At 42.3% G+C, this 27,248-nt stretch overlaps 1 protein-coding gene across 1 annotated transcript in view; it reads right to left on the bottom strand.

The window, feature by feature from the left end:
• LOC117351589 (guanine nucleotide-binding protein G(q) subunit alpha) overlaps positions 1-27,248 on the bottom strand; it is a 246,120-nt gene that overhangs the window by 100,664 nt on the left and 118,208 nt on the right. The window contains exon 2 of the mRNA XM_033927084.1: positions 26,912-27,096. Within this exon, the coding sequence (XP_033782975.1) occupies positions 26,912-27,096 (185 nt within the window). The remainder of the gene's footprint in view (positions 1-26,911; positions 27,097-27,248) is intronic.

Genomic DNA, 27,248 nt, shown 5'->3' on the forward strand with positions numbered 1-27,248 from the left:
CTTCCGCTACATAGTAACATAGTAGATGACGGCAGATAAAGACCCGAATGGTCCATCCAGTCTGCCCAACCTGATTCAATTTAAATTTTTTATTTTTTTTTTCTTCTTAGCTATTTCTGGGCAAGAATCCAAAGCTTTACCCAGTACTATGCTTGGGTTCCAACTGCCGAAATCTCTGTTAAGACTTACTCCAGCCCATCTACACCCTCCCAGCCATTGAAGCCCTCCCCTGCCCATCCTCCACCAAACGGCCATACACAGACACAGACCGTGCAAGTCTGCCCAGTAACTGGCCTTGTTCAATATTTAATATTATTTTCTGATTCTAAATCTTCTGTGTTCATCCCACGCTACTTTGAACTCAGTCACAGTTTTACTCTCCACCACCTCTCTCGGGAGCGCATTCCAGGCATCCACCACCCTCTCCGTAAAGTAGAATTTCCTAACATTGCCCCTGAATCTACCACCCCTCAACCTCAAATTATGTCCTCTGGTTTTACCATTTTCCTTTCTCTGGAAAAGATTTTGTTCTACGTTAATACCCTTCAAGTATTTGAACGTCTGAATCATATCTCCCCTGTCTCTCCTTTTCTCTAGGGTATGCATATTCAGGGCTTCCAGTCTCTCCTCATACGTCTTCTGGCGCAAGCCTCCTATCATTTTCGTCGCCCTCCTCTGGACCGCCTCAAGTCTTCTTACATCTTTCGCCAGATACGGTCTCCAAAACTGAACACAATACTCCAAGTGGGGCCTCACCAATGACCTGTACAGGGGCATCAACACCTTCTTTATACATCCCAGAATCCTTCTGGCAGCAGCCACTGCCTTGTCACACTGTTTTTTTCGCCTTTAGATCTTCGGACACTATCACCCCAAGGTCCCTCTCCCCGTCCGTGCATATCAGCTTCTCTCCTCCCAGCATATACGGTTCCTTCCTATTATTAATCCCCAAATGCATTACTCTGCATTTCTTTGCATTGAATTTTAGTTGCCAGGCATTAGACCATTCCTCTAACTTTTGCAAATCCTTTTTCATATTTTCCACTCCCTCTTCGGTGTCTACTCTGTTACAAATCTTGGTATCATCTGCAAAAAGGCACACTTTTCCTTCTAACCCTTCAGCAATGTCACTTACATACATATTGAACAGGATTGGCCCCAGCACCGAACCCTGAGGGACTCCACTAGTCACCTTTCCTTTCTTCGAGCGACTTCCATTAACCACCACCCTCTGGCGTCTGTCCGACAGCCAGTTTCTGACCCAGTTCACCACTTTGGGTCCTAACTTCAGCCCTTCAAGTTTGTTCAACAGCCTCCTATGAGGAACTGTATCAAAGGCTTTGCTGAAATCCAAGTAAATTACATCTAGCATATGTCCTCGATCCAGCTCTCTGGTCACCCAATCAAAAATTCAATCAGGTTTGTTTGGCACGATTTACCTTTTGTAAAGCCATGTTGCCTCGGATCCTGTAACCCATTAGATTCAAGGAAATACACTATCCTTTCTTTCAGCAACACTTCCATTATTTTTCCAACAACTGAAGTGAGGCTCACCAGCCTGTAGTTTCCTGCTTCATCCCTGTGACCACTTTTATGAATAGGGACCACATCCGCTCTCCTCCAATCCCCAGGAATCACTCCCGTCTCCAGAGATTTGTTGAACAAGTCTTTAATAGGACTCGCCAGAACCTCTCTGAGCTCCCTTAGTATCCTGGGATGGATCCCGTCTGGTCCCATCGCTTTGTCCACCTTCAGTTTTTCAAGTTGCTCATAAACACCCTCCTCCGTGAATGGCGCAGAATCTACTCCATTTTCTCGTGTAACTTTGCCAGACAATCTCAGTCCTTCTCCAGGATTTTCTTCTGTGAACACAGAACAGAAGTATTTGTTTAGCACATTTGCTTTCTCCTCATCACTCTCCACATATTTGTTCCCAGCATCTTTTAGCCTAGCAATTCCATTTTTTATCTTCCTCCTTTCACTAATATATCTGAAAAAATTTTTATCTCCCTTTTTTACCTTTTTAGCCATTTGTTCTTCCGCCTGTGCCTTCGCCAAACGTATCTCTCTCTTGGCTTCTTTCAGTTTCACCCTGTAGTCCTTTCTGCTCTCCTCTTCTTGGGTTTTTTTATATTTCATGAACGCCAACTCTTTCGCCTTTATTTTCTCAGCCACTAGGTTGGAGAACCATATCGGCTTCCTTTTTCTCTTGTTTTTATTGATTTTCTTCACATAAAGGTCCGTAGCCATTTTTATCGCTCCTTTCAGCTTAGACCACTGTCTTTCCACTTCTCTTATGTCCTCCCATCCTAACAGCTCTTTCTTCAGGTACCTAGTCCGTACGTTTGAAATCTAGGACTTTAAGTATCGTGCGGCCGCTCTCCACTTTAGCCGTTATATCAAACCAAACCGTTTGATGATCGCTACTACCCAGGTGAGCACCCACTCGAACATTAGAGATACTCTCTCCATTTGTGAGGACCAGATGTACATTGTCCAAAAGGATTATTTGACACAATCCCTTTTCTTTGGAAGGAAGAGGGTATAAAATATTTAGGTATTTGGATACAGAAAACGTTGGAAAAGACGATGAAAGTAAATGAGAAATCTTTATTGCTAAAGGTTACTGAAATGTGTGAACAATGGAACCCACTACATCTGTGTTGGTGGGGGAGAGTACAAACAGTAAAGATGATGATTTTGTCTGTGGTTTGCTACCAAATGGGTATGTTGCCAGTGTTTTTTCAGGGGTCCTTTTATAAGAAATTAAATAGTATTCTCAATAAATTTATTTGGCTGGGTAAAACTGCATGAATTGCTTTAGTATCTTTACAAAAACCAATTGCAGTGAGTGGGGTAAATTTTTCCAATTTTTATAGGCCTATATACTGCGTCAGGGTATGTATTGGATCCTCCCCAAGCTCATGGAAAATCTCCTTGATTGGTTGTATTTAGAGTGGCAACTTATGTCCCCATTACGATTGTTTCATGTGTTAAGTATCAAGTTACCTAGATATGTTAAGGACAATAGTATTTTATTTGACACCTGGAAAACTTTGAAATTTATTAACAAATTAACAGATATTCCAGTAGAGAAATCTACTTATCAATCCTTATGGCTTAGCTCCAAGATTCAAATTGGGAAGTCTAGAATCTTCTGGAAGCATTGGATGCAGGCAGGTATACGTACGCTAGATGTTACATCAGATGGGAAAATGCTTGATTTTTCATGGCTGCAACAGACATTTGGTATTGCTAAGTCTCAAAATTATAAATGGTTGCAGTTGAAGAAAGCCATTCAGAGGGGGTTCCCTGATTGGTAAAGTCTAAAAAATCACTATAGCCTGCAGCTCCTATTCTTCCAGACAGATTTTTTAGGACATCAGGCTGCCCGGTGGTATAAATTAATATCTGATTTCTTGAATAAAAAACCCAAAATCTAGTCTTAGAGACATTTGGAGCATTGAGATAAAGCAGTATATTTCTGCGTCTCGATGGCCACGAATTTGGACTCGGAGGATGTGATGTACAGTGTCAGCATCTATGAGACAAATATGTTTTTTCTTATTACATAGATCTTTTTGGACCCCGGTTAGGTTGCAAAAGTTAGACAGTTCTAAATCTAATAGATGCTGGCACTGTCATCTAGACATTGGGACACTGGATCATCTGTTGTTCTATTGTCCTTTGATACTCAACTTTTGGAGGTCAATATGGGTAAGATTAACAACATATTGGAATCACCAATTCTGCTGGCGTATGAGGTAGTCATATGTGGAAAATTATTACATATTAAGCCCCCCCTGGATTGATATAAATGCCATCTTCTCCTAATCATGACCGGGATAGCCATGCAGATGGTAACCTGTAATTGGAAGAATTACGATCGCTTAAATTTTCCTTTTTGGTGGGCAAATCTGTGCTCCACCTATAAATGCCGATAGTTTGGGGCACAGTAATTTATATAAATTGGTTTGGGGCCCGTTGACATCTTATATCACTTCAGAGTCAATTTTTGTTTATTTTCATACACATCCAGGGAAGGGTTGGGGGGGGGGTTATTTCTATTTCTGTCCTAATTTTGACCTTTGAGTATTTGTATCTGGGGTGGGTGGGAGGATATTATTAATCTGAATAAGGAAAGGTTATTGGGAAAAATCTATATTTCTGTGTTTTATTGATTAATCATTGAGTGGGTGGGTGGGATAAAATGGTTGGTCATGTATATTTGTAAGATGAATGTGCTTTTGTTGACTTATTATATGTTATATACTTGTGTCCTGCACTATTGACGTTTGGAAAATCAATAAAGAATTTAAAAAAAGGAAAATCAAGGAGATTGGTGGGCAGGTTGGAGTCCATCAAAATGATAATTTCCACAAAAGTCAATTATATTTTAAATATGCTTCCTTTACATTTTCCCAAGCATGAATACAAATCTATGGACTCCTTATTTTCTCAATTTTTATGTAACAACAACCCCGCATCGCACTGAGTAAGCTGAAAGCTTGCAAATCTAATGGTGGAGTCAATTTTCCCTGTTTCTATCAATATCATACTGCTTTCATATTGCGACAAAGTTCCCTTAACCATTGTAACAGTACACACTTGGGATCCCTACAGCCATTTCCTCATGGCGATCTACTCGGGGCAGGAGTGTAGGAAGATCGCTCCTGCCCCGAAAGCCTTCTAGACCACCAGGTAAGGCTGGGTAGGCGGCAGGGAGGTAAAAAATATGTTTTTTTTATTTTCCCCCTCCCCAGAAAAAAATCACGATTATGTGAAATCACGAGTGCAGAAACCGCGAATGGGGAGGGGGAAGTGTAGTTCATTTGTACTCATGACTCTGGGTTGATACATTGTAATGAATTTCTTATTTTCATTACCAATGTTATACCTTTCTCCGTATCATTGTTATGTTACATTTAAAAACTCAATGAAAAACTTTTTGAACTAAAAAAAAAAAAAAAAGAAAACCAAGGCGAATTACATATAAATTATTCTAATAATCACATTAAAAACAAAAAGAATGACAGCCACATTAAGGCCCCCTTTTATCAAGCTGCATTAGGGTTTTTTATTCTATGAGCTTCGGAGCTTTTACCGCAGTGACTGGTGATTTAAAAAAAAAAAAAAAAAAAAAAAACAACCCTAACGAGGCTTGATAAAATGGGGCCTAAATGTACATGAAAAGTATGCATAAATTCCAATTATATAAATCATCTATAAATCCATGAATAAATAAATAATTAACTAAGCCATGAATAAATACAATGCTTGTCACTAAAAATGTATTGCTTATCAATTTTAGCAGTTTTTTAAATTAATAATTTTAGCAGTTTCCAAATTTGACATATATCTTTGCCAGCAATCCTTTTCTTCCCACTCCCGTTATGTACTTTCCTTCTATGTACTTTTTTTTTTTTTTTTAAATTGTAGTTCTCCCTCTCTTTCCTATTGTTTCTTGTGGCTTTAAAATGCAGTTACCCAAGTATGTCCTATATTGTATAATGTATATTTAATTTAATGTATAGTGTCCTTTTATTTTATTTACTCTTTGTACAACGCTTTGTACCTTAGGATAAGCGTTTAATCAAAAACATGAATAAACTTGAACTTGAAACTTGAAATGATTAATACACAGAATAAAATAATTAAAACAAACATAAAATTCCATAAATAATAATACATGTGGGTATCCTTCCTAAAAAGAGTATCCTGCTGATGTTTTATAAAAATACAGATAAATCTGAATCTTAAGATCCGTAGGAATAACAGTGCCAAACTTAAAAATGAAACAATCAGCTTGGAGAAGAAGTCTATCAGTATCAGTTTATCAGACAGTTTTCTTTTAATTGCACTTCTGTGTTCTATAATACATTTGTTAAAAGTCCCCTTAGTTTTACCAACATGTGGGCAAATTGCAGCATAAATAACCCGTTCTGTTTTACAGTTGGAGAAGAGATGCAACTCATATCTCTCATTGGACTCTGGTGAGTAAATTAACATAGCAAACTGTACAATTATGACAGGGGAAGTGTCCCCAAATATCCTTCCTCGAAGGCACTGGTAAACAGGATGGCAGGAAACGTCATGGCCACAGTGTTATTATGTCTTCTAAAGGCAACTAGTAATTCTCTATCTTTGAAATGTGATACTGTCTGAATAATTGGCCAGTATTTTCTAAGAATCTGTATAATTTCATAAGATGGTCATAATAAAGGGCACACACTACTTTCTCTGTTGTTTTCTTTGGGCGAATGACAAGGAGGGCACCTCTAGATAGCCTCATTAGGGCTGATGTCCTTTCTTTAATGCAACTGACTGGATTACCCCTTTCCTAAAACATGGAAGTCATTTATTTAGTTTGCTTCTTCATATACACTTGGTGAATACTCTGGGAGAGTTTGCAAGGCCAAAGGGCAGAACCTTGTATTGATAATGGTGCTGTGCCACCTGAAATCTGAGGAATTTCCTGGAGGTCAGATTCACTGGAATGTGAGTATAAGCCTCTTTGAGATCTAGAGAGCAAAGCCAGTTGTTGCTATCTAAGAGGAGATATAAAGTTGCCAGGGACAACATCCAAAACTTTTCCTTCACTAGAAACCTGTTGAAGCCCCTGAAGTCTAAGATTGGGCGCAGACCTCCTGTCTTCTTTGGGATGAGAAAATACCAGAAGTAAAACCCTCAGTTTCTCTGCGCAGCATTGAGAAGGAGGAATTCTATCTCCTGAAGAAGGGACATCTGCTGAGGATTGAAAGAGGACTCTCTTGACGGATGATCTGGAGGCACATTGATGAAGTGAAGAGAGTATCCCTCTCGAATGACTTTTAGCACCCAAGGGTCTGTGGTTATCAGTTCCCAATGGGGATAATATAGCTGGAGCTGACCTCCAATTGGTTGAAGAAGAAGGTGAGAAATAGGAACAGTGGCTATGCTCTCTAGAAGCTCATAAAAAAGACTGAGCAGGCTTTTGAGGAGCTGCTGATTGAGATTTCTGAGGACGCTGTTTTTCCTTTTTCTGCTGCGGCCTACGAAGAGCTGCTGGTTTTGAAGAAAAACGCCTTTTGATATGAAGATGAAGGCTTAAAAGATTTAGAAGTTGAAGGCTTAGGCTTGGATTTAACCAAGGCATCCCAATGTTTTTCATGATCAGTAAACTTTTGTGTAGCATTTTCAAGAGTCACCAAACAGGGAATGTTCACTAATCTGTCCTGAAGATTGATGTCCAAATCTGAGACTCGTAGCCATGCAAGACATCTCATTGCTACTGATAAGGCTGATTCCCTGAAAGATAATTCAAATGCATCATAAGAAGATCTTATCATGTATTTTCTAGCTAAGGCAAGGGTGCGAGAGATATGATGAAATTCCTGAAAATGTTGTGGAGGAATGTATCTATCAAAAGAAGGTAATTTCTTAACAAGATGCTTTATATAGCAGGAAATATAGAAATTATAATTTAGAACTCTATTTGCTAGCATGGAATTTTGGTACAGGCGATGCCCAAATTTGTCCATAGTTCACATCCTGGTCGCACTGAGGCATAGACTTTTGATGAAGTAGATTTTTTCAAAGTCGACTCTACCACTAGGGACTGGTGCTGAAGCTGTGGTTTGTCAAAACCCAGAGAAGAAATTATTTTATATAGTGTCCAATTTTCTGGGAGCCACTGTAATGGAAAGGGGTGTTTCCCAATTCTTGTGAAGAGTCTCTTTGAGTATACCATGCAAAGATAGTCTGAGAAGTTCTTTAGGAGGCTCATCATAATCTAAGGCCTCCAAGTATTCAGCACTGTAAGCAGAATCAGCTTCTAGCTTGACTGGTAACTCCTTACCCAACTGGTGAATAAATTTGATAAAAGAAAGATCTTTCAGTAGGAGATTTAGCGAGACTTTTGCGAAGACTTTTCTGAGGTAGTATCATAAGCCTCCGCTGCAGACTCAGGTCTTCAGCTGAATCAGAGTGTCAGAGTCATAAAAGGGTTTTGGTGAAGGAGTGCTTCGAGTAGATCAATGCTTGGGTCAAGCCTGGTGTTGATCTGATGACGAAGACGATGTCCGACGTGACACTTTTACTGGATTTGGAGCGTTGAGACGAGGAAGAAGAAAGATGATGCCTCAATGAACTGGAGCGGGGCCTCGATGGAGAACTGGACCTGCGATGATGTGGTCTATGCATAGGCGTGGAACGTCGATGCTTCTCTGGAGAGCCAATGTTGATACCACAAGACCTTGTTACCTTATGCTCAGGTTGGACCGATACCGAGGAGTGAATGTCGGAGTAAGGAGCTTAAACATATCACTCACTTGGAAAAGTGCATCAAGTTTTTCGCGAAATGAAAGCACCGGTACCTTTGGCCTTTCTGCCGGTACCTTCGGTGCTGCATCTTGCCTCGGAGATGGTGACCTAGAAGAGAATGCACACCTCGATGTAGGAGAGGCAAGACACAGGAAAGGTTGTCGCTTAGTCGGACTCGAGGGACTCTATGTAAGAGTGACCTGTGAGACCTGTTGGGAAGTTGGCGGCTTCTTAGCTGGCTTACCAGAAGGACCGATGACTCCCGACACTGGTGTTTATGTCGATGTCTTCGAAGTCGAAGGCTGTGATGTCTTCTCCATTTCCATGCCGGTGCCGAACAATTTTTCTTGCTGAAGGCTCCGGCTCCTGATGGAACGTTTTTGCAAGGTAGAACACTGAGAACAAGAATCTACCTGGTGTTCTGGACCAAGGCACTGCAAACACCAATTATGGGGGTCAGTGATGGAAATTGGCCTTTGGAAATTGCAGCACTTTTTAAAATCCAACAAGGGCCAGGACATTGACAGAAAAAGCGCCTCAGCCAAACTGAACTCAATGGCTAAGGAAAATGAAACGGCCTTGGTCAAAGCCCGCGAGGAAAAAAAAAAGGGGGGGAAGTTCCCTCGCTCTTTTTTTTTTTTTTTTAAGAAAATATAAGTACTCTTAAAGGAAGTATAAAAATAGAAGAAAAAACACGTGAGCGGGAAGGCAAATGGCAAAAAACTGAACAACGTTCCGAAGAGAGACTTCTTAGCTCTGCGGAAAACTAAGAACTGAGGTACTGCAAGCTTACATCAGGCAGGAAGGCACTCTCGCATGCGTAGTGCGGGCAGTTAGCGAACTTTCTTAAGTTCTTAAGTGGTGATGCACTTTTAAAGCTGTCCGTACCAGGGCTCCGTGGATGACATCACCCACATGTGAGAATGCTGCCTGCTTGTCCTGGAGTAAAAATTAAATACAAAAGTAAAAGGGTCCTGACAAAGGAAAAACAGTCATTTGCTCTTTTCTTGTGCCAGAATTTACTGCCAATGTCATCACATTTGTAGCTGCTCACTCATGTGCAAGAATGTTAATGCCACATTTAGATAATCAAGCAGTAGTTTTGAAGGCTGCTTCTATCGATGATCGGCCAAGCAATCACAGCTGTTTTCTTAAAAGCTTAAAACACCAGCATGTATATGCAGCCAGGGATAAGAAAAAAAATGATTACAAGGGGGAAAAAAAGCTGCTGTCTAATCATTCGTGATGAATGGATTCAAGACTACAGGATCTACATTTAAAATAAAGGAAAAGTGCTCTTTCCAGCCTCACGTACATCACCTTGGGTGAATGTCTTCAAACGGGTGGTAAATCAATCAATTCCATCAACACAGCAACAAACCACCCAGACAAATATCCACCAAAAGACATAATTATTAACATTCAACTCTTGGACTTGAATCATATTGAAAAGACATGTTTTCAGCTGATTCATAAATTACAGCAATTGGTTGGAATGAGCATGTCAAATAATCACCGCTTTTTCCATTTTCTATCAGAGTTCTCATTCCAGTGTTTCTCTGGTACTGTGGAGTGTTTCTGGCTCATTTATCAGTTTGGTAGCTATTCTGCATGTATATAGTTTCAAGGGGGGTTCAGGGACAGTTATTTTAGATTCTTACAACACTGTGCGTTTGCCAACCAAAGACCACTGCGCTTCAGCTTAGCATCTGTATCCTTCCCCCCCCCCATACACATATATATTTGGAGGTGAGGACTGACCTAGAGGTAGAGTTGCTGCCTTGGCCCCCTGAGGTTGTGAGATTGAATTCCAATTCTGCTCCTTGTGACCATGGGCAAGTCAATTAATCCGAAAACAAAAAAGAAAATCCAACAAATCTATAGTGAAAATGCGGTAAACCAAGGACAAAGAAAGGAACTGCAGACAGATGTACAAGATATAGGCAAAGTTTATTTATAACAAACAGACTGTTGTGTACAAATAGACCATTTTTTACAAGATATGGGACCCAACACAGTCCGTGTTTCGATCAACACGTCTTCTTCAGGGGTCCCATATAATGGTGGTATCAAAGGACACACAACAATTATGCCTGATCTGTATGCTGTGTATTTTAGCAATCAAAATATGCTGCTGAAAAAGCTCTTTTACTGGATTTTATGGGATCCCTGAAGAAGACGTGTTGATCGAAACACGGACCGTGTTGGGTCCCATATTTAGTAAAAAGTGGTCTATTTGTACACAACAATGTTTGTTTGTTATACATAAACTTTGCCTGTATCGTGTACATCTATCTGCAGTTCTTTTCTTTGTGCCTAGTCAATTAATACTCCATTGTCCCGGGTACAAAATAAGTACCTGTAAATACATAAATTGCTTTGAACATATAGCCACAAAAAGGTGGTATACAAGTCCCTTTCTTTATATTTTTGAGGTTAGGAGATAAAAGAAGCAAGCCAGATGATAAAAGTATATAAAAGTCAAACATTGCCACTATGAGTGATTTATAAATGTACTATACTAGTTGTTCCCCAGTACTGATTAAGTAAAATGCTAGCAGACATTATTGCATTTATGCTCAAGAAGGTCAGTTTAATTTCCTGTTAAACAATTTACTCCAGAAGCACTATTCATCTCTTGGCAGCAAGATATCTGTCATGAGTCCACGCCTCCAAATGGGTTTTGTTTTCGGTGTTCCATGGTAGAAATGAACCTCACTCTTCAGGGTATTTTGGGTGCCGCCTCTGTCTTGCAAGGTTTCTGCTAATTTTCTTCTTAGTACTTGAGTTAAGGACAGTGTTTGGTGATTTCTCCAGTTAAAAATCAGCTTACTAGCACAAATTACGTCAATGTTTGAAAAATGTCTTCTCTGTGTGTGACTAAAAGTCTACATGATGGACAACTGCATATTCTTTCTGCTGCATTAAGAGGGGATGTTCATGGTGCAAAGTGTGGAGCTCCAGGAATGAAAATTTAGAGTTCTTCATAGCGGATATGTTTCCCAGAAACAGACCTTCCATTTTGGATGTGCTACTATGCTCAAATGCCTTAAATGGCTTGTGGTCTTGTGCAAAGATTAAGGACTTTTGGTTAGATGTCCTTATGTACCTCCAATCATTGGTAGGCTATATCCTCCCGGGTAACGATGTTGAGGGGATTATCTTTCAGGCTAAAGGTTAATTGGGGGGTCACCTTCAGTGTTCCCTCTAAGCGGGCGGGTGTTGTGAGCAAACTTTTTTCACTGTGAGCTAAAAATATCGGGCGCCAGCAAGTTATGAGCCAAATAAATATGTTGCTTTCTACCACAGAACTTCCTTACGTTTGTATGGAATCTATCCCCTTTCAACTTTAGAGAGTGCCCTCTCGTTCTCCCTGCCTTAGCTACTAAGTCTATTCCCTTCAGTACCTTGAATGTTTCTATCATGTCCCCTCTCAATCTCCTCTGCTCAAGGGAGAAGAGGCCCAGTTTCTCTAATCTTTCGCTGTACGGCAACTCCTCCAGCCCCTTAACCATACGTGACAAAAAATCAATTCATGTAGCAAATGCTACATTTATCTTTTGGCATGGCCCATCATGTAGCAAATGCTATAACTGATGGGCCATGCCAAAAGATAAATATATATATACTAAAAAATAAAAAATAAAAATAAATATATACTAGGAGTAAAGGGGCATGCAATAAAGCTTTTAAGTAGTAGATTTAAAACAAACCTGGGAAAATATTTTTCATTCAACATGTAATTAAAAAAAGATTTGGATAATTTCCTTAAAAAATCTGCATGACATTATTAAGATGGACTTAGGAAAGCCCACTGCTTATTCCTAGAATAAACAGCATAAAATCTGTTTTACTCTTTTGCACTGTTGTGCTTTCAGCAAAATGTTTTAAACACAAAAACAGAAAATCACATGCACAGGCATTAGGTCACCCAGGCATCTAGAATTAGCAATCTTGCACAGCCAGCCTATGATTGACAGGAGCTGCCAAATCACATTGAAAAGGATGATAAGGAAGGCAGATAAGAGATGGTGGAAGGAAGACAAAACGAAAAGGCAAGAACAAAACTGAAGTAGAAACGAGCCAAACATACAGTATAGCATACAAAAAATGTATGTTTTCCTTTGGCTTCCAAAAACTGATTGGCATCCAAGTTCCCTAAAGTTTCACACAGTCATCTTCTAATAATGTCACCATATACAGTTGGCTTGCCAGAAATATGTTTAGGATGCCACTGCAACTCTACCAACAGCATATTAACTTAACAGTGTAGCTTCAAAATAACTGCATCTCTATCCTTCCCTCCCCCCTGTGGTTTTTAGCATATCTCTCTTCTCATTTCCTCCACTCAGATCTGATCATTCTCTGCTCTCTCTTCCCTTTTCTTCTCTGGTCTTCCTTCTCTATTTTCTGCCTCCATCTAAATTAAATTCTTTCTTACTATTTAGTCCCGTTTCCCTCTTTTCACTGTGTCTACACACAGCTTGTCAGTCACCCCTTTCCCTCACCCCTCCATTATCTTACTATTTTCTTCCCCCTTTATTTATCTCCTCCTTCCATCCAGTATGTGTTCTTTCCCCACTTCCATTCAGCATCTGCTCTCCCTTCTCAACTGACATCCATCTGCCTTCTGCTCTCTCTCCCTTCTTCTCACTTCCATCATCTGTCCCCTTCTCTCTCTCTCTCATCTCCTCCATTCCATCATCTGCCCCTTCTCTCTCTCTCTCTCTCCCCCCCCCAACTTCCATCATCTGCCCCCCTTCCCCTCACCTTTGTGGGTCACTTTCTTTCCCCTGAGGGTGGCTCATGTCACAGGGGAAGCTTTGGCCGAGCAGAACCGCTTGATTGACAGTGGAACTTACTTGATTGATGTCGATGCTGGGGCCCGTTGCCGTTTGAAGGAAAAAAAAAAAGGTGGAAAAAAGGAACCTGTAAAGGCGAGAGGAAGGGAAACCTCCAGGACAGCTGCTTTTTGCCCTCCTTCAGCGGCCCAAGAGTTCAGACCAGCAGCGGCAGCTCTGTATGCTTTTAACTTCGGCACAGAGCTGCCCCTAATCAATAGTTTAGCGCGGTTTCATGAGGCAGCCTCGGGGCCTTTGATAGCCGGCCCGCTTCGATGATGCGATGTGGGCCGGCCTAGCAAAGGCCCCGAGGCTGCCTTATGAAACCGCGCTAAACTATTGATTAGGGGCAGCTCTGTGCCGAAGTTAAAAGCATACACAGCTGCCGCTGCTGGTCTGGAGGTGCGGAGACAAGGCAGGAGGCAAACGCGGTGGAAGGCAGGAGTCCCGGCACAGCGACTACAACAGGAAGTTGCAAGTCAGCTGACGCCGGCCTTTCGTTGCGGCGGGGACCGAATCCTTTGCGGACCGGCAAGATTTTGTTTGCGGACCGGCGGTTGAAGAACTGTGCTCTACACTGTGTGCGCTGTGACGAGAAACTTGTGCGCTGCGAGGTAATATTAAGCTTATTTGGAAAATGTTATATCTGTTTGTATTGCTCTATGCTTTATTTTCTTGAATAAACTGTTTAAAAAGAAAAAGAAAAAAGAGGAGATGTTCACAGGGTCAAGTAGGCTGAGGGAGGAATAGTATCCCTCTCATTCTATAATCTCGTGTGCACCCTTTGGCATTTAGTATGCAAATTTGTGCATGCAGATTGTAGCATAGTGCCAATTATATGCATAACTTAATTGATAAATTAGGCACTAATTTGCAAAATCAATAATCCAGCTATAGCTGGAGTTAATTGTGCTAACTGGCATTTTTTTATTTATTTTTCTAAATCATTTTCCCAGGGGAACGGTTTACATGAATTTGTTCGAATACTCGAGGATTTTTCCATGTCTGTCCTGGCGGGCTCACAATCTATTTAATGTACCTGGGATAATGGGGTACCAAGTGACTTGCCCAGGGTCAGCAGTGTGGGTCTGAACCCACAACCTCAGGGTTTGGGGGCTGTAGTTATAACCCCTGTGTTACACTCTCAGATATAGTGTGGTAGGAGATAGCATGGCAAGCACTGTCTGTCTGAGATTAGTCCTAATTCTATAACCTTAGCCCAGAAATCCTTTAGTGCATAATGGGGGAAGGTATAGTTGGGTCAGGGGCATGCCCAGCACTTAAATGCTAAAGTTATAGAATAATGATAGATAGTTACACATGCAACTACAAAATTTCATCATGGACATTTAAACCAGCCACTGACGTCTTGGAAGTAGCTGCGCCCGAATACTGGCATGTAAATACCAACTTATATTGACATTCTATAACGGCAATTACGTGCATAATTGTTGAGTGTGAAATAATCATTTGGTATTGATACTACAGCAATGCCATTTTCTCTCGTCTCTCTCTTTTGCCACTGTCAAGCTTGTTAATCACTTTTTTCCCTTGGATAACATGTCACACAGATATAAAACAAAATATTATGGTATATTTGGTTGGTCTGGAGTGGGCTTTGATGGGAACTCCAGTAGTTGAAAATTAAAAATTAAGCTAGTGTCAGGCAAACTTGTGCCCTGAAAATTGGAAGTACAGCTCCTGATCAAGTATGCATATGCTATCATATATATATATGATAAATGAGGAGAATCGGACAGGGACAAAGTGGACAGGGACACGATTCACTAAAGAAAATTTCCAATCCGACTGAGCTGGCCGATCAACCCCAAAAGCAACTGCTAGGGACCAGTTGAAAATGGCTTTCCGACTCTCCAGCTTCATTTAAAGCCCTGCTCTCTGCCGGCCCTGCTCTCTACTGCCCCGAATCTCTCCTGCCTGCCGCCCTGATGTTCTTCCCTGGATCTCTCCCCGAATCTCCGCCCTGCTCTGCCCACATCTCTCCTGCCTGCTCACCCTGACTCTCTGCCTCCCCCAACTCTCCTGCTCTCTGCCGCCCTTCCCCGCAGTGCAAGCACGTGGTTTTAAAGCAGGCCTGTACTGCGGGGAATGGCAGTAGAGAGCAGGAGAGTCGGGGGAGCCAGAGGCGCCGCAGCCAATTAGGGCCTTAGGCCCCTCCCAGTGCATCAGATGATGCGCTGGGGCGTGGCCTAAGACCGCTATTGTATAGCGGCCGGCAGCAGCAGGAGCAGAAGGACTTTGCACTTCCTCCTGCTTCCGAAGAGAATCGAGGCCTAAGGAGCAGGAGTGACCAGGCACCCCTCCTGCTCCCGAAGATGGATCCTGGGGGCCTAAGGAGCAGGAGGGACTGGGCATCCCTCCTGCTCCCAACATTCGTAAGGTACACGGGGTAGGTGGGCAGGGCCCGGCCTGGGGTGGGCCGGCCGTGCATCCTGTGGGCCGTTCGGGGATGCAGTGGTTGAGCCGGTGGGGCCTGTGGCAGGAGGGAATGAGCACCCCTCCTGCTCCCAACTTGTATGTACCGGAGGGGTGTCGGGCCAGTGGGTGGGCTATTCTCTCGGGCTCCCCGACTCTCCTGCTCTCTGCTGCTGTTCCCCGCCGTGCAGCCCCGCTTTAAAACCACAGGCTCGCACTGCGGGGAAGGGCGGCAGAAAGCAGGAGAGTCGGGAGAGCCCTAAGTTAAAGGTTTGTGAGGTTTTTGTCCTAGTACTGGCATTTTAAAAACTGTATCTACTGAGGAAAAGAGTCACCCTTTGGAGCTTGTAAATGTAATAAATACTGCAGAGACACCATTTTGAAGGTATGAGTTTTTGGGGAGGAAGAAGGTCTTTTTATTTCTTGCTCTTTGTGCTTCCTGATCAGTCATTCAATGCCATGAGCCTTTTATTTGCAGCTATGCAAGAGTTTTTCTTTTCTATTTGGTAACCTCCCTTTTCTGAGCATGGTGATGGTTCTCAAATTACCCACTAGATGTCATGCTTAAACAATGGCCACAACTGTTCTTGCTGGAGGCTGTTTTATGTGACATTCTTGCTTCTAATAATGCAAGCTGTAGGGAATGAAAGCATAGATAAAATACTTCAGCATCAACAGTCTTATATAAAGCACAGCTTCTCTCATTCTGGCTACAGTGGTAACTCCTGCCCCAGGCTTAGGAGCAGGAGACAAGTGCCAGATCATAAGCATGGTGTCTGAGATTTTTCCAGCCGTGATAAATGCTTCTGGCATCTCTTTCCCATGCATAATGTTATTACTTATAACCTCCTTGACCTAGGGCTAAGAGTTACAAGTAACAAACATTTGTGTGAGCAAATTAACTTCCATCCCTGAAAATGGCATGGCATGGCATTTAGGATTGGTTGCAAAGTACCAAGTTGGTCAGTTACTGGATTTTTTTTGTTTTTAACAAACAGTAACAGAAAGTTCAGCAGAGCTATTACACTTTTTAGGCCACTGCCGTTCCCTTTATGTATCTCACTGTTGCTTTCTCTCCTATGTTCTGGCTTCATTCATACACTGTCTTGTGCCCTGAGTTTCACTCTTTAACTTCCCCTACCCCATGCTTTACTATTAATCTCCCACATTGGAGGAGGGCGTGGCACAGGGGTTAACGCTACAGCCTCAGCAACCTGAGGTTGTGGGTTCAAACCCACAATGCTCCTTGTGACCCTGGGCAAGTCAGATTGACCTAGGTACACTAGATAGATTGTGAGCCCACCAGGATAGAGAGGGAGCACCTGAATAAATCTTTTTTTTTTTTAACTTTATTAGGTTTTAATGCCAACAAAAAGTGCAATACAATTTACATACAAATAATAATAATCAAATAAGCACTTATAAATAATCAGAATCTATACAAAAAATAAAATTCCCTCCCCCATTCAACATTACCATCAGGAATAATACCAAAACAAAAGATATACCCCCTCCCGCTCCCACCCCCTCCCCTGGATGTGTGGGTGCAAAACAATGGAAAATAAAGATAAAGGGCAACTATAACAAATCTACAAAAGATGTCAATGGATCCCAAACTAATTTAAATATCTTATTATGCTCCAGCACGTCAGCATTCATTTTCTCATACTTATAAGTTAAGCATAAGCTCGCCCTCCAGAAAGGAAAACTAAGGCGATCCCAATTCTTCCAATTGCGAGTAATCATTTGCATGGCTATCCCGGTCATAATTAGGAAAAGCCTGAATAAATCTATGTAAAACTGTTCTGAGCTCCCTTGGGAGAACGGTATAGAAAATTGAATAAATAATATGGAAAACAGTATTTTAGGCTAGATTTATTTATTCAATTTTTTTAGTCCGTCCTCCCAAAGCTTAGAACGGGTTACAAATTAGGTGAGCAAGCATTTCACTAAATGGCGCTAAAAAGTATGTGCTAAGGAAAAAAAAAAAATCGCCATTCAGTGCAATTCTATAAAGGGTGCTCTAGGATGAGTGCCATTTATAGAACAGTATGAAGTGCCGATACCCCTACAAAAAATAGGTGACAGAGAACTTAGAACTGCTGAAACCGGGTATAAATCCTGGTGCAAATTGGACGCATATCCCCCCAATTCTATAACACTGTTCAAATCTTATGAGAACGTCCAAGACCAGCTCATGATTCTCCTATAGCCATGACACATAGCTAGATTCACTAAACCTCCGATCCGTGTGTGATCCGTTTCCGTTTACATGCAGGCCGACAAATTCACTAAAGGCCTGCATGCAAATGGAGATTATTGTTGGCACGCCAACTGCACGGATCGCTAAAGCCCTGAAAGTAGTGACAGGAGAAACAGCCTCCTGTCACTGCTGTCAGGGCTTCTGCCGGCTTTTTAAATTTTTTTTTTTTTTAAATCGGGCAGATATTTTGCATATTTTACACATGCATAATATCTGCCTGATTAAAAAAAAAAAAAAATTAAACCCCCCCCATCCCAACAAGTGCCCCGAACCCCACAAAAAATTTGCCCCGCACCCTGCTCTCTGCTGCTCTGAAGCTCTGCCCCGAATCTGCCTGCCCCGACTCTCCTGCTCTCGCCCCAAATCTCTCCTGCAACCTGCTCTCGCTCCGAACCTCTCCTGCCCTTCCCCGCACTGGGAGCTCGTGATTTAAAGGGGGTTAAAACCATGGGCTTCCTGGCCTACAAAAAAGGAAAAAATCATGTATGCCTCCCCCTGCGTCAATGCCCCTCCCCCCTCCCCGCGCGCCGATGACCCCTCCCTGTGGAAAAATCTAGTCCAGCCGGCTGGCCGGGCCCAGCCCACCCACCATAAAACAAACTGTAGGAAGGATACCACCTCCCTCCCCATGGACACCCCCTCCCCATTCCAGGCCCCCTTTACACCCCCCTCCCTGTACCTTTAACAGAGCTGGAGGGGTGCTCAACCCCTCCTGCTCCAATGCCTCCCGCGACAACTCTGAGGCTTTAGGCCCCGCCCTGTTGCATCATGTGATGCACGGAGAGGAGCCTAAGGACCTGATTGGCTCAGGCTCCTACCTTGGGAGGAGCCTGGGGCACCTGAGCCAATCAGGGACTAAAAAATGGTTCCACCAAAGAGATTCCACAAGGAAAACAGCAGCGCAAACACTAAAGAAACTGTGGAATTGATGATCCTGTCAGAAGTAATTGTTGTTTTTTATGGGGACGAGCGGGGAGGAGGTAATTCCTTGCGGGGATGAGTGGGGACGGAGAGGATCCTGACGGGGACGGGTGGGGACGGAGAGGATCCTGGTGGGGATGGGTGGGGATGGAGAGGATCCTGGCGGGGACGGGTGGGATTTCTGTCCCCATGCAACTCTCTAATCGGTACATGATATGTTTGCTTAGTGAATCTAGCCCATAGATAATTACACATAGATCACACATAGATAATTACATGTGTAACGCCAAATCAGTGCCAATTAACACCAATAATTGAAAGCAGCTAATTATTAAGTGTTAATGGCTCAGTAACCTGTAACTTTTTCTGAGCTCGCTGGGGAGAATGGGATAAAAATTAATTAATTTGGCTGTGCACGAAACTCAGTACTGAGTCCAAATCTGGGCAACCTCTACAGAAGCCAGGAGTTTATGTCCAGAAATGTGCATATGTTCAAATGCATATGTCTTGGAGATTTCATAAATGGCTTTGTAACCTTATGTACAGATAACTCATCTAGGGGGTGAAGTTTTGTGCACATGCACACATGTTCCAAAATATGTCCATAAGCACATAAAATAAAATGGGAAATGTGTACACACTTCTAAGCAGGGTGAATAACATGTGGACAAATATGATCCGTTTGATACATGTATTTGGGTTTTCAGAAGGCATCGGACAAAGTACCTCATGAATGACTTCTAAGGAAATTAGTAAGTCATGGGAGAGAAAGTAATGCCCTACTGTGGATTAAGAACACGTTAAAAGATTTAAAAAAAAGAGAGTAGAGTTAAATGGTCAATATTCTGAATGGAGAAGGATAAACAGTGGAGTTCTCCTGAGATCTCTGACGGAACAATGCTTTTTAACATATTTATAAATGATCTAGAGATGAGAATAACAAGCAGTTAAATTTGCTGATGACACAAAGTTATTCAAAGTTGTTAAATCACAAGAGGATTGTGAAAAACTGCAAGAGGGCCTTATGAGACTGGGAGAAAACTACCGTCCCATTGCCAATCTTCCTTTTATTGACAAACTCACTGAAAAAATAGTATTCATTCAGCTCTCTCTGACTTTCTCGAAAAAACCAATGCACTACATCGGCCTAATCAAACAGGTTTCCGCATTAATCATTCAACAGAACTGTCCCTTCTTGGACTTACCACTACTTTTAATATAATTTAGATCACCGCAAAGCCATCCTTCTCATATCTCTCGGCAGCATTTGATACTATTGGTCACAATCTTCTTCATCGACTCAAACACTGCAGAATCTCAGGACATGCCCTCAACTGGTTTTCCTCCTATTTCTCAAATCGCAGCTTTCAAGTCCACTCTAGAGATTCATCATCTTCTCCAATCATTCAGACCTAAGGCATCCCACAAGGCTCTATTCTCTCCCCCTTACTCTTCAACATCTTCTTGGTCCCACTACTGATATCAGCCCAATCAATAGGATTCACCCTTTTTTGCCTATGCCAATGATATCCAACTTCTGCACCCCATTAATCACTCAAATCAAAAAGACTTACAAGAAATAAATCACAAACTTGATAGTATCAGCCTATGGTTATGCAATAATCGACTGGCTCTTGTCGCAACCCGCGGGCTCCTGAAATGCGCAGCGAGCCTGGGCCACAGCGACCGATACTATTCCCAGAGCGTTCCCTCCAACTAGGGAATCTTTCAGGCACCCTAGGCAAGACTAAGTGAAAACAGCAAGTGAAATGTCCACAGTGCAAGCACGCAAGGAATCCACACACACTCAAAGAGGTTCAAAAATAAAGCTTGACAGGTTGCTTTGAGGTTCCCAAGTAGGTTGTGATATTTTCCAAATACATTAATGCAAAAGCAAAAACATATAATACTGGGCCAACCTGGCCACACTGGTCTCACAACTGTCAGAATGACCCTTATTTCCAAAACCAGAAAAGACAAAAAACACAAAAACCAAAACTATGGCTAGGCTTCAATTTCTACAGCTCAGTCCTCTTCACCAGCCTAAATGGGACAAGGTAAGTTCAGCAATGAGGCAACATACACACAGGTCTTGCTGTATGGCAATGAACTTTTCATAAGCAAAAGATAAACTGTTCAAGCTGAAGCACACTGGCTGACTGCAATCAAGGAATTTATCCAAACTCGTGGCTGACATTCCCTGCAGTGGCTTATCAGTAGTAATTAGTCTCCAGCTGTGTGGAGAGGAGCGTAAGTCAAACGCTCCGTAGTTAATTGTTCAAGAAGTTGGTTGTTTTTTTTGCAATCATTTTTATTAGAAAGGGTAAAAAAACACAGCAAAAAAAATCTTCACAACATAGACATTTCTGTGGCACACCAAAATAACACAATCCCAGGCTTTCACCAAAACAACAGGTAAGAAAAAAAAATATCAAACACTCCACACCTTTTCAGCTTGCCTCTCACTAGGTTCACTGGAAAAACCAATATCCATTGGTTCACAGCTTCCAAACTGCTTCTCAATGGTGGGTTCAGACTCTTCTGAAAGGTGCACCATCTCACACTCTTCCCCTGGCTCATCAGCATTCAGTCGGTGAGGGAAGTCATGCTGCCTTTCTGGGAAATGCTTCCAGCTCCTCTGCTCCTCCCCCTCTCTGGGTCTCAGCTGCCCTGTTTTAACAGGCTCCAATTCGCCCCTCCCTGCTCTGAAGAGGGGGAAGGGAGAAAGCTCCCTCTGCAGCTGTGTCTGCTTAACTGACAGCTTCCTGCCAGTTCTCTGGCTTTCTGGGAGCTGTAGTTTCCTAGCTCCTGAGTTCCTCTGAGATTTAATAGCAGGCTTGGGAGAGTAACCTGCAACTGGACTGAACTCTCCCTGGCAGTCAGTGTCTGGCTCAATGTCGGTACAAGGAAAGTCAGTGCTTTCATAATCGGCAGGGCCAACCTGGTCAGCTCTCCTGCATAGGGGTTTACTGCTCTTCCTATCTAACCCTGTATCAAAGCTAGAAAGTGAGCTAGATTTGTCACACTCTGAATATAGACAAAACATCAGGTACTCTTTTTCCCATCACAAAGAACGAAACACTAACTGGTCCAATTTGTATTGAATCCCGTCAAATCAATATCAAATTCAAAGTTAAATTATTAGGAGTTATTCTAGACAATCATCTTACCTATCATGATCAAATCAGTTCAGTAATTCAAAAATGCTTTTACAAACTCTGTCTAATCCGTTCTTTAACCTCCCTCCTAGAACATTCTTCTATTCAAACTGTTATTCACTCCCTGATCATCTCACATCGATTATTGTAACTCCCTCTATCACGGGATTGCTCAAAAAGAAATTTGCCGGTTACAGCTTATTCAAAATACAGCTGTCAAACTTATTCACAATGCAAAGAAATATGATCATGTCACCCTGCTTCTCCGTGAGTCACACTGGCTACCGGTCTCCCATCACATCACATATAAAATTCTCCTGCTCACATTCAAAATCAAGTCAACCCATTGTCCATCTTTTTTAGACAAACAACTCATCCCCTATGCCTCTCCTCAAGCCTTGAGATCCACCGACCAGAACCTTTTAACTATTCCATCAATCAAAGAACTTTTCTACACTCATAATATCAACTTTTCCACCACTGCTCCTACCCTCTGGAATGCTATGCCATCACACCTTCATCTCAAAAATTCCCTTGACAAATTCACGTCTAAACTTAAGACCTTTCTATTTCAGGATGCCTTTCAAAGTACAAGCTAGACATCTCCTTAGTTATTCATCAGCGCTTACTAAGATCCGCTTTTAAGAAGCGACCTCCACTCCCTATTTGTTTTTTCCCTTCCCCTTCATTCTTCCATTTTTAATTTTACTTTTAATCTAGATGTATTTATGAAACACTCCCTCCCTTATTTCCTTATGTATCAACTCCCTTATCCCCCAATCATCTTTGTCTAGTTTATTTCCCCTCCCCTCCCTTTAAAAAAAACATATCATTTAAATATTTTCCCTTAATTATTTTAAATTGTTAATTTTAGCTCTGTAAACTGACCAGATACTCATTGATGACTGGTCTATCAAATTATAAATAAACTTGGACCCCTGATCCCCCTTTCCCAACCTAGAAATTCCCCAGTGATCAAGTAGATATCTCTGATCCACCCCCAACCCAACCACCCAAGGCCCCATGCACTGAGCCCTGGGTCAGGCACCCTAGCAAATGCTTGTCCTAGTGGTCTATGAAATCTCTCCCCTCCCCTCATACCTTTAGTTGGAGACAGGAAGAAAGCCACCTCCCTCCTGCCTCTCCTGGGCCTGCCCTTGTCAAAATGATGGCACCCTGCCCAGTGCATCTTAGGATGCACTGATAAGGGCCAAGTTACTATATAAGGAAAAACTTCTTATATGGCAACTAGCCCCTCCCAGTACATTCCAGTACATCCTAAAAAATAAAACTGACCTCTATTAAGATGTAATTAATGTGGCTTGGTGACTTCTTTGATTAACCTTTCAAGCAATAGTAATGTTGTTAACATCTGGAATATATAGTCTACTTAAAGAATGTAACTTATTTCCCCTTTATGAAGTAGGGGTAGAAGAAAAGCCTAGGTTGAGCTGATCAAGCTCTGTAAGGAAACAGTAAACAGATCTCCTTCTATAAAAGGTATATCGACTAAAGTATCAGTAACCTTTGGTCTTACTTGTATGAAGGAAAGGAAAACCCTTTGTATAAATCAAAAACCTCCTGACAACAGTCTGAACCTAGTAATATCAATCATTAATGATTTTATTTTGTTAGAATTAATTGAAGAACAGTTGTAGAGAATTAAGTAGGGTATATAGGTAGTGTAAGCCTAGGGATGGGTGGGATGAGGTTGCAGGGTGTGGGGGGTGGCTAAACCAGGGGTGCCCACATTTTTTGGCTTGTGAGCTACTTTTAAAATGACCAAGTTAGATTGTAAGCTCTTCCGAGCAGAGACCGTCTATAAACGTCAAAATGTACAGAGATGCGTACGTCTTTCAGTGCTATGATAAGTATATAAGTGATAAGTAGTAGTAGTAGTAGTAGTAATAATAGTCTCCATATACATTTGGCACTTCTTTTCTCTCCATGTCTACCCACCCATCATCTCTCTGCATCACTTTATCTGTCCTATCCAACAACTCTCCTCTATGTCCCTCTCTCTATCCTCCTCCCATATTCTCATCTACCTGCCCAACCCTCACCACCATGTCCAGCATTATATCTCTGTGCCCCTGTCCTTGGGTTCTCTCCATGCCCAACATGTTTTTCTCTGTGCCCCTGTCCCATCCCTTGTCCAGCATATCCCCCCTGTTGATTCCCTTCCAAGAGCACCCCCATCCCAGGGCCAACATCTCTCCCACTCTCTTTCATGCCCATCCTTGCAGTCCAGCATCTTTCTCTCTTCCCGTCCTTCCATTGGTCTAGTGTCTCTAACTTGTTATCTTTCTTTTCCCTAAACTCTCCACTTCCCCTACCATGGGTCCATATCTCCCCTTCTACAGTCCGGTCTCTTACTCTCCTCCCTTCACTCCTCCCCACCCCCAAATCTGCCATCTCTCTCCTCCTTTCTCATACCCTCTCCATCTGGTCTCTTCCCACCCCACCCCTTTGTGGATCTGCCATCTTTCCATTCCTTCCCCCCCAAATAATAGGTTTCTTCCTCTTTCCTACCCCTCATCTTGCAGATCTAGCTGCTCTTCCTCTCCCCACTGCTAGTCTTTTAAAACCAATAGGAAGAAACCTTTTTTCACTCAGAGAATAGTTAAGCTCTGGAATGCAGAGGATGTGGTAAGAGCGGTTAATGTAGCTGGTTTAAAAAATAAAAAAGTTTTGATAAGTTCCTGGAGGAAAAGTCCATAGTCTGCTATTGAGACAGAAATGGGGGAAGCCACTTCTTGTCCTAGATCAGTGGCATGGTACCAGGCATTGCCAGGTACTTGTGGCTTGGATTGGCCTCCATAAAGACGGGATGCTGGGCTAGATGGACCATTGTTCTGATCCAGTAAGGATATTCTTATGTTCTTATCTATTCCCACCTACCCCCAAGGATCTGACATCTCTTCATCCCTCACACACACACACCCTTGGATCTGGAATCCCTCCCTCCTCCCTCAACAATGGGTCTGGCATTTTTTCTTCTCTCCCCTTCCTCCTATCCCTATCCTGCAGGTCCAGCAGTTCTCTCCCTCTCCCTTCCCTCTTCCCCCACCACTAGTCCAGCATTTGTTCCACCTTTCCTCAAAAACTAGCGGGTCGTGGGCAGCACTACAGACATATTGTTGCTTTCTGGCTGCCAGTCTGTTTTGACCCACTTTTTTGATTAAACTTCCTGTGTGCTTTTTTTGAAGATTTATGGGGGGGGGAGGAAAAAATGCTGGACCAGCAGTAGGAGGAGGCAGGAAGAGAAAGAGAACTGTCGAACCTGCGGGGGAGATGCAGTACTATGGAGTCAACAGGAAACCATTGCGTGAGATCGGGCCCCTTAAGCATGTGAGCTGGATAAGGGGCCTGAATGTTTGTGACTTGGCATATCTGCAGGCACACATTTGATTTTAATCTTTTACTAAATGTACACATTATAGAAGCCACACATACTGTAGTTTTTGCTGCATTTCATCATTTTCAAATTCAGTTCAATGAAACGGATCAATCTGAAATATAACTTATCTTTCCAGATCACAACCTGTATATATTATAATATTACATCTATTATCACATGCCAGATCCTTCAGGAGAATCAATATGGAAAAAACCAACATATCTATTTATGCAAGTATCTAGCAGAAGTTAGGTTACCATATGATAGAGAAAAGAACAAATTAACCATCATAAAATAACAGTATAACTGAAAACACCAATAACAAGAGATCCTACTCTTTCTATAATATTAGAAACGCATAGTAAAAACTAAAGGCTTAGATTAGAAAAAAACATGGTAATTCGGTTTTAGAAGAACAGCACCTGAAAACAGCAAAATTTGAGAAACACGCAATAATTTATACAGTACTTTCCCTTTAATACCCTCCATATCTAGCACTGTGGAAGATGGTCTCTATTTCCCAAAAATATGAAACAGAGCTTTTCAAATATATTCCAGTAAAATGTACAGTCAAAAGTTAACCTGTACAAAAACTAGATTTTACAGGTCCGGCTGCAAAGTTTGGTCATGGCTGCTATTCTGAGTCTCACATGACTCAGACTGGCTCAACACTAAAAATTCTGAGGGCTCCTTTGTCTCTATATAAGCTGAAGCCTCATACAAGCAATCATGAACTGCATGTACTTCCGATCTTCAGAGTATACGCTGAATAAACTTATTTAACTATCCTGCTTTAAAATCATGCCAATACAAGAAGTTCTTCGACAGAATTCTCTCATTCCAGGCCGCCAAACTGAATACAGTGGTACCTCGGTTTACGAGTGCACCGGTTTGCGAGTGTTTTGCAAGACGAGCAAAACATTAGCAAAATCGGCGCCTCGGAAACCGAGCGCGCCTCGATTTGCGAGCGCCCCCCCCCCCTGCTAACCGGCACCCTCCCCCCCCGCGATCTGGCACACACACACCCCCCCGCCGCCATCAGGCACCCCCCCGCTGCGACCTGAGGTCCCCAACCCACCCGAACCCTCTTCTTACTTCAGTGTAGCCTCTGCACTGGCACCGGCACCAGCATGTCCTGCCGATGCCCGAAGATCTGCCTCCTGTGCTGGGCCTTGAGCATGTGCGCATGCTCAAGGCCTGAGAGTTTCCATTATTTCCTATGGGGAAACTCGCTTTGATAAACAAGCATTTTGGATTACGAGCATGCTCCTGGAATGGATTATGCTCGTAACCCAAGGTACCACTGTACCTGGCTTGGAAAACCTATACTAGAAGCTTCGTCCTACCTAGACTTTTGAAAATCACTAAAGACACGGCTGTTTGATATGTGCACATTTAACAATGGTCATTGATTTAACTCTCCATGCTTCCTGATGTATTCTTTATCAACTGTCTTACCATGTACTCTATTTACTGATTGTATGTATTCTCTTGTTGTGAACCGCTTTGAACTTCTGATATAGCGGTATACAAAAAATAAAATTATTATTATTATTATCTTAGGCTGTTGGTAGGTGACTGTACAACTCACCTTATTGTGTTCATACTTATATGGGATCTTGAGTGTATCCATGGCTTTGATCATTGCCTGCATTGCTGTGAATATATTCTGATACACCAGTTTAGTGAATCCCCTTTTGTCTTCATCAGAGTACCCCGATCCATGGATGATTCTCATCTGTTTGATGAATGTGCTCTTGCCACTCTCTCCAGTACCTGCAAAACAGCCAAATTATGATACATAGTCAGAACCTTAAAACCACAGGGGCAGACCATTCTTCCACAAAAAAAAGCCTGAAGATGAGTATACTGGACTAGATTTGACTTGATCGCTATGATCTGATGCAAAGAGGGCATCTTATTTTTGT

The sequence above is a fragment of the Geotrypetes seraphini genome, chromosome 1 (assembly GCF_902459505.1).
Source record: "Geotrypetes seraphini chromosome 1, aGeoSer1.1, whole genome shotgun sequence".
Lineage (NCBI taxonomy): Eukaryota > Metazoa > Chordata > Amphibia > Gymnophiona > Dermophiidae > Geotrypetes > Geotrypetes seraphini.